This window comes from Zosterops lateralis (assembly GCF_965231275.1).
Source record: "Zosterops lateralis genome assembly, chromosome: 23".
NCBI lineage: Eukaryota > Metazoa > Chordata > Aves > Passeriformes > Zosteropidae > Zosterops > Zosterops lateralis.
This window is the reverse complement of record NC_139783.1, coordinates 4,854,064-4,862,392: the sequence shown is the minus strand read 5'-3', so window position 1 is coordinate 4,862,392 and position 8,329 is coordinate 4,854,064. Positions and strand designations below refer to the sequence as shown.

The window sequence follows — 8,329 nt, the reverse complement described above, 5'->3', positions numbered from 1 at the left end:
TGACCCAAGCCCTGCACTTACGGCTCCAGCATTGCTTTCCAACAAGAACAGGGGAAGGCAAACTGTGTGTAGCTCATGGTATTTTACAGTGTCTAAAACTGGCTAAGTCATCGGTCTTAGAGGTGAGATCCATTTGGAATGAATGGGATGGAGAAGTAGGAGAAACTGGAAAAGGGGAGCATAGAAATCCATGGCAGAAAACATCTTGGATTGTTTCTTTCCATTTTCATTTCACTTCTGGAAATCTGTTTCAATTTTCCCACAATCTTCTTCACAGTCATGTCTGCCCTTTTCAAGATCCTTCCCTGGAGAATGAGGTCAAACTTCTGTCACAAGATGTGGCACCAACTGCGGCTTCTCTTGGCTTTCCACACCACAAGTGCAGCACAACTCTTGCAGCAAAGCCGATCAAATATTTGGAGAACCTTAGAACTTGTCCTTTTTTTTCCTGATGGGCTGAGGAGTTGTGCCATTGGTGAGGTTTTCATTGTTACTGTTCTACCCTAAGAAAACATGACAGGGTATCTGGAGTTGTTAGGGAATGCAGGCCTGGCTGAATGCAGAGAATGAATCTCCAGAGGCTGCAGCCAGGAGTGGAGAATTGTGTGATAATCATTCCAACATGTCCCCAGAAGATGGATGCCAAGGGAGAAGAAGAAGAACTCAGGGCACCGCCCTAAAATCTCCACCTTGTCCCATTGCATCTACATCCTAAAAACGCTAAACTACAAAATCTTCTACATGGTGATAACTACACTACTGTCTGTCATACATTTGTGACTTGCAATTCTTCTCTGTGTTTGATGTTTTTCACATGGACCAAAATCAAAGACTGTGTCTTCCTGGGCTCTGTGCCAGGCAAAACCCCCTGCACAGACCCCAGACCCACTTTTTGGCGTCCCAGGCCTCTCCACCGAGGTATGTGACCATCCAGGGTGCCCAGAGGGATGCCCTGGACTCCAACAGCTGACTCCAACAGAGGCCACACCAAAGCTGAGTGGTTTCCCTGCTGTGGCCCAGCCCTTCCTGGCCCCAGGGGCTGATGGCATTTGTGCTCCCTCAGGTTCATCTCCCCACCCCAACAGCATGGGGGTGCTGAGGCCTGCTCTGGGCAGTGCAAACAGGGGCTCCTGAGGCAGTGCTGCCGTGTCTGTGCCTGCAAGGATGCGGCCCCTGCGTGAGCTGGGGGAGAGGCCAGGGCTGCCCAGGGGGGATGTTGTTGGCAGGTGCATGAGGACGCTCTGGGACGCTGCCCTGGGGTGTCCAGCGCAGTGGGGATGGATCAGCCCCTGCTCTGCTGCTCCTGCCTGTCTCCCCCAGGGCCCTTGCAGAGCCCCAGCCCTGCTGTTTGCCCCCAGCCTGCCCAGGGCCAGCCTGGGGCTGCTCCCGGGGCTTTTCTGTGCTGAGCATTGGCCTGGGCGTCTTCTGGAGAGAGCCTGGGCAAGGAGCCTGGAGCCCCCAGGCCCTGCCCTGAGGCGTCAGCACTGCCCCAGCAGTGCCCATGGCCTGTCCCTGCTGCAGCCCCGGCACTGCCACCCCCAGCCCTGTGCCCGGCCCCGAGAGCCCTCAGGCCCTACAGCAACACCAGGGCCAGGAGGGCAGCGGGGCAGGGCCACGGCAGCAGCACTGGCAGCACCAAGGGCTGCTGCTCCTGGGCACAGCTGCTGTGCCAGCCCTGATCTGCCCCCAGCTCTGCACACAGACATTGCTGCTGCAGCTGCACAGAAGGGAACAAAAGGGGCATCTCTGCTGAAAACTTGGCTGGCAGATCCTTGAGTCCCTTTAAAGCCACCAAGAGTACAGCCCCTCATTGACACAGTCTGTGGCCACAGGGATGGTCGAGAGAAATAAAATGAGAAATGGCACAAACAGTGACATTTCTTTCTGGTTAAGAATTATGAAGTAAAACAAACAAAGAGGAACTCCAAAATGAAATCAACAAGAATTATCAAAGAATACTTTTATTACAAATTAATTGCAGAAATAGGCCAGCAGTTTAATGTTTCTGAAACCATCCAGTCATCAGTTTCCACACTGCAGCCTTAAGCTCCTGGTTCCTCAGGCTGTAGATGAGGGGGTTCAGGGCTGGAGACACCACCGAGTACAGAACTGACAGGGCCAGATCCAGGGATGGGAAGGAGTTGGAGGGCAACTTCAGATGAGCAAACAGGGCAGGGCTCACAAACAGGGAGACCACAGCCAGGTGAGGGAGGCAGGTGGAAAAGGCTTTGTGCCGTCCCTGCTCAGAGGGGATCCTCAGCACAGCCCTGAAGATCTGCACATAGGAGAAAACAATGAACACAAAACACCCAAGTGCTAAATAGGCACTAACTGCAATGAACCCAAGTTTCCTGAGGTTGGAGCGTGAACAGGAGAGCTTGAGGATCTGGGGGATTTCACAGAAGAACTGTCCTAGGCCATTGCCATGGCACAGGGGCAGGGAAAATGTATTGACTGTTTGCAAAAGAGCATTGAGAAAGGCACTGGCCCAGGCAGCTGCTGCCATGTGGGCACAAGCTCTGCTGCCCAGGAGGGTCCCGTAGTGCAGGGGTTTGCAGATGGACACGTAGCGGTTGTAGCACATGATGGTCAGGAGATAAAATTCTGCTGTGATAAAGAACAGAAAGAAAAAGAGCTGAGCAGCACATCCTGTGTAGGAGATGTCCCTGGTGTCCCAGAGGGAATTGTGCATGGCTTTGGGGACAGTGGTGCAGATGCAGCCCAGGTCACTGAGGGCCAGGTTTAGCAGGAAGAAGAACATGGGGCTGTGCAGGTGGTGGCCGCAGGCTGCGGCGCTGATGACGAGGCCGTTGGCCAGGAGGGCAGCCAGGGAGATGCCCAGGAAGAGGCAGAAGTGCAGGAGCTGCAGCTGCCTCGTGTCTGCCAATGCCAGCAGGAGGAAGTGGCTGATGGAGCTGCTGTTGGACATTTGTGGTGTCTTGGTATGGGGATCTGTAAAAAGAGTAATCATGGAATAGTTCAGTTTGGAGAGGACTTTGAATATCCCAGCCCAGCTTGGTGGCACTTTCCCCCCACTGCCTGCCCAGGGCTCTGCTGCCTGGAGCTGTCCCTGCCTGCAGCTGCTTCCCTGTGCCCAGGGCTGGGCCCTGCCAGTGCTGCCAGAGCCCAGCCCAGCCCTGGGGGCTCAGCTCTGCCCTGCAGAGCCCTCCCAGCTCAGGCACTGCCCAGGGGCAGCTCTGGCTCTGCAGGCTCTGATGGCAACCTCAGAGCAACCCTGAGGAGGCTGGAAAAGTGATTCTGGTGCTGCCTGCAAGGGGCCCTGTGCTGATTTCTGTCACTGCCTGGTTTAGTAGGATCTGAGAGAAAATTGTGTTACTTTTTCTCAACCTGAACTGAGAGATTAATATCTATGTGCAATTTCCCATCCAGGAGATTCAGAGATGTAGATTAAAATTCAGGATTTCCCCATTTTTGTACCTCTGCCTCGCTTTGCTCCCTGCATAATCTACTTGGATATGTTCTGCAGTTAAATGTCATGTTGGAAGCAGTCCTGAAAAACAGAGCATCCTCACCACACAAGGAGAACACTTCCAAGCCTGTCCAGCTGTGTCTCCTTCCACCCAGATCTTGTCCCCCAGTGCTGGGAGCAGCTCCCAGGGCTGGCTGAGAGCTGTCCCTGGCAGGCAGCAGAGTCCCTGCCCCAGCACAGCGCCCTGGGCTGCAGGACCCTGCTCTGCAGGACAGCCCTGGGCACCCCTGGCTGCTCTACACAGGAGACAAGCAGAGAATGTACTCACAGAGTCTGTAGGCATTGGCATGTTCCAGCTTTAGGAGAGGACTGCAGGAGCTGCAGCTGCATTGTCCTGCAGCCAGAGGTTCCTGTGCCAAGGGCTGGGAGTGATTCTTCTCCAGGCACTTCTGAGCCCCTTCCCAGCCCTGAGTGATTGAAGCTCTCTGTGCCTGTGTGCTGTGCCCAGGGTGGCTGCAGGCAGTGCCCCAGCCCTGCTGGGCTGGGAGAAGAGCTGCTCATCAAGAGAAATGTGGTTTTAAGCTCTTCTTGGTTGCCAGGAGCTGCCTCTGTGCCAGGAGCCGAGCCCAGCTCAGTAGCACAAACACAGCACAAGGACTTTAATGACCCTCTCGGGGATTGGTGATGAGGCCCTGAATATCAGTCCCTGAGAGGGAGCTGAAGAAATCTCTCCAGAGCTCCAGGTCAGAATCCAACTCCAAATTTTCTTGAAGTTTTAATGGGTCCCACTGAGGGACATGAGAGAGAAAGTGTCCCCAGGCCCCAGGCAGAGCAGAGAACTCTGCTCTGGGGCAGAGATGACAGGGGGAGACAAAGAGAAGCCAAGTCCTGGTGCACTGGGGCACAGCAGCCTCTGTGCCACCAAGGGCTGTGAGCAGACACCTTGTCCTGAGGCCCTGGGGCCTCCTGGCACAGCCCCAGCAAGGCTGGGCACTGTCAGCCCCTTGTCCTGCCCTCAGCATCCCCCTCCCATCCCAGTGGCCTCAAGGATCTGCTGGAAGGAGTCCCTGGGGAGCCTTGGTCAGGAATGGCCCTGGGGGGCTCCTTAATGCTCCCAGGGACTGCAGGTTCTTCAAAGGACTTTGGGTTTTGCTTTTGTTTTGGAATCTCTGGGAGGTTGTGCAATCCAATTATCTGCTGTAATTAGTCCCTTGAGAGGCTTTGTCAGTCATTACACTCAGTGGGGCTCATTAATGCTTCAAGAGACTTTAGTTATTTTAAGGTACTTGGAGTTTCCCTTTTAAAACTGACTCTATGAGAGGTTTGTGCAATCATGGCCCCAATTATCTACTTTAACAAGTCCCTTGGGATTCTGAGTCAGTACAAACACTCAGTGGGGCTCATTAGCACTTCACACTACTCAAAGTTTATTAAGGAACTACTTTTTGACACTGAGTCTGAGTGCTGTGTGTGATAATTGGCCTCTAATTATCTGATTTAATGAGTCCCTTTGGAGCTTTGCATTGACACGCAGTGGGGCTCATTAATGCTTTGAGATACTCAAGGTGTTTAAGGTACTTTGGATGTTCCTTCCCACACTGAGTCTCTGAGAGGTTTTTGTGTAATCCTGGCCTCCAGTTCTCTACTCCAAGGACTCCATGAGGAACCTGTGTTGGGGATGGACCTCAGTGGGACCCATTAATGCTTCCAGACACTTTGGGTTTTTCTTCTGACTTCGACTCCTGGAAAGGTTTGTGCAATCTCCTCTCAGGCCCTGAGGTTCAAGGGCTCAGCACCAAATGAACCACGGGGCTCATTAGGATCAAACAAGTCCTGACAAACCATGACTGTGCCTTGATTTCCTTCTGGTCTGGTGCAGTTCATTAGGAAGGTTTCCTACTGCAGTTATGGAGAAAACTTTCCAAGAGCTATTAGGAAATACACATTTCTATTTGAAAGGATGTATTTTATTACTGTTCCCTTTAGAGAAGAGGTGATTGCAGCATTCAGTAACTGATATTGATCCAGGGACTCTCCTAGGGCGGTTTGTCCTGGCAAGAGCAGCTATGCCTTGAGCTCTGAGGCAGTGTGGACAACCTTGCTCCACACATTCCTCAACACCATCCTGCCTTCCGTCACTCACCTGAGACATGCTTTGCTTGGAAAACTGATTGTACACAGGCAAAAATCAGTTTATTATCTTTTTTTTTAGCAGTTTAAACTCCTCAGTTTCCCCACTGAAAACAACACACTCCTCAAGTGTGTGCCAAGGCCAAGGGGCCACCAAGGAGGTTCCCCTTCCCCAAGGCAGAACCATGCAAGAAATGTTTTAGACATACAGGAAGTTCTGCAATAAACACAAATCCAGAGTTGGCTGAAGGCAGAATTAGACCAACTGCTGAAGGCCAGACAAGCTTTGAACTCCTTGCAGCTCCAAGCTGCAGGTGGGTTGTTGGGAGGTGTGTGAGTGAGCCCAGAGTGAGGGCAGGGAAATGCAGAGAGGCCTGGAAATGCTTGTGTGCAGACAGGCAGTGGGGAAGGGCAGTGCAGGGCTGGCCTGGGCCAGGAGTGAGGGTGGATCATCATGCCCAGCTGGCCTGGGCCATGGCAAGGGGCTGTGGCCACGGGCACTGCCCTGAGCCCACTGCCTGGGCCCCTTGCTCAGGGCTGGTGTCAGTGCCCAGAGGCAGAGGGGAGCCCTTGCTGGGGGCTGTGCCATGGCCACCTGCCCTGTGCCGCGCTGGCTGCTCAGGCGCTGCGGGACCAGCAGCAAATGCCACTGCCAGGGCCAAAGGCAGCTCAGACAGACAGAAAGGGTCAGGGCTGGCCACTGTTTCCATGGCAGCCCTCCCTGGGACACCACACCTGGGTCACCTGGCCTGGCCATTGCCATGGAAAGCCCTTGTGGGGACCGATGCCACAGAGGCTGGCACTGGGACACTGCTGGGGCCGGGTGCTGAGCACAGGCTGAGCACACAGAGATGGGTTTTGGGGGATTAGAGAAACATTCCCCACACATTTTTTGGAACTTTTTTGGAATATTTCAGGTACATTTTAGGCAACCTCCCCCGCAGATTTTTGGGAATTTTTTCGGAAAATTCCTGGGGAATTTTCTCTCACCTGTCTCCAAATTACCACAAAATATCCACAAAATTACACAAAAATTACCACAAAATATCATCAAAATGTGTACTCTCAAAAAGCCAAAACTACCCCAAATTTACCACAAAACATCCCCCAAAACTACCACAAAATCACACGAGAATTAGCCCAAAATATCACCAAAACATCCCCAAAATTACCCCAAAATATCCAAAAAACTACACCAAGATTAACCCCAAATTACCCCAAAACATCCCCATAATTACCCCAAATTATCCTCAAAATCTCAGAAAAATTACCTCAGAAATAGGCCAAAATTAGCTAGAAATAGTCCCAGAATATTGCCAAAATTACCCCAAAACATTCCTTAAATTTACTCCAAAATATCTCCAAAATAACCTGAAAATATCCCCTAAGTTACCCAGGGGGGTCTGGGAGGGTGGAGAAAGGGAGGGGGAGGGGCAGAAATGGGCCTGGGTGGTGTCCCCAGGGCATTTTGGGGCGTTCTAAAGGTTACCAAATGGGTCTGGGGGTGTCCCAGGTGGGTCCTGGAGCATCTTCAAGTGGGTCTGAGGGTCTCTGGGGGTCCCCAAATGGGTCTGGGCGTCCAAGTGTGTCCCAGGTGTCCCCACATGGGTCTGGGACAGGGTCCCAAAGGGTTCCAGAGAGTTTTTGGGAGTCCCCAAATGGGTCTGGGATCTCAGAGGAGTCTGAAATGGGTCTTGGGGTGTCCCAAGGGGTCTCTGAGGAGTTTGGGGGGTCCCAAAGTGCTCCCCAAATGGGTGTGGAGGAGTCCCAGGCACCCCCAATGGGTCTGGGGTGTCAAGGGTGTCCCAAATGAGTCTGGGGGGATACCAGGAGAACCTAGGGGTGCCCACGTGTCCCCATAAAGGTCTGGGGCCCCCAGGAGGTTCCCCAAATGGGTCTGGGGGTGTCTCAAGGGGGGCCTAAAGGAGTTTGGGTGGGTCCCAAGAGAGTTTTGGGGGTGTCCCAGGGGGGTCCTGGGGCTCCCCAAATGGGTCCGGGGGTTCCCAAGTGTCCCCAAAAGAGTCTGGGGTCTCCCAAAGGGATTTCAGGGGGTCCCAGGTGTCCCCAAAAGGCTCTGGGGTCTCCCTCCCTTCACCTTGGGTCACCTGGGCAGGGGTTGGGCAGGATCTTTCAGTCACTTGCTACACTTGGGACTTGGCCCCTGCTTGACAAAAAGGCTGATGGAGCTCACAGGCTCCTTCCGGAGAGCAGCTGGCCCTGCAGGATTCCTCTGTGCAGGAGAGTTCCTGCAGTCACAGACTTGCTTTTGATAAATATCATGGCCTGAGCATGGAGTTGGCTTTTTCCCTGCAGTGAATTTAAAACTCTGTGCCAGTTTTCCAAAACTCTCTGTCAGAGATGGCTCCCTGAAATGATTTCTCTGCTCCCAATGCTGCCCGATCCCCAGAGAAAACACAAACCAACAGAGTGTCAGTTTATGCGGTGCTTTATTTAGGGGCCCCGAGGACCTGAGGACTTGCGTCTCAAAGTCAGGGTCCCGAGTTGGTTACAAAAGATGCTCATCTTTTATACCTTTGTTACAAGTCTTACTTCATCAGCCTACGTGCAATCTCCTATGTATTTTACTTTAAACATTCACATTCATCTTACAGGTAACCTTTCTAAAGGCTATAAATTTTGCACGCTTGCTCTAGCTAAAATAAAGGTTAATTCTCTAAGCTTAACTCCCACCATAGAAAACATTTTATTGGTAACCATGTAATCATATTTCACAAGTAATTTGTATACCTATGTACTACATGCTCTACT

The 8,329-nt window shown here is 52.5% G+C and overlaps 1 protein-coding gene across 1 annotated transcript in view; it reads right to left on the bottom strand.

Annotated features, from left to right (window-relative positions):
• Positions 1 to 1,996: 1,996 nt before the first annotated feature.
• Positions 1,997 to 8,329, bottom strand: part of LOC310918350 (olfactory receptor 14J1-like) — a gene marked incomplete at both ends in the record, with an annotated part of 45,261 nt that continues 38,928 nt past the window's right edge. Inside the window, one exon of the mRNA XM_083877200.1 lies at positions 1,997 to 2,050. Within this exon, the coding sequence (XP_083733326.1) occupies positions 1,997 to 2,050 (54 nt within the window). The remainder of the gene's footprint in view (positions 2,051 to 8,329) is intronic.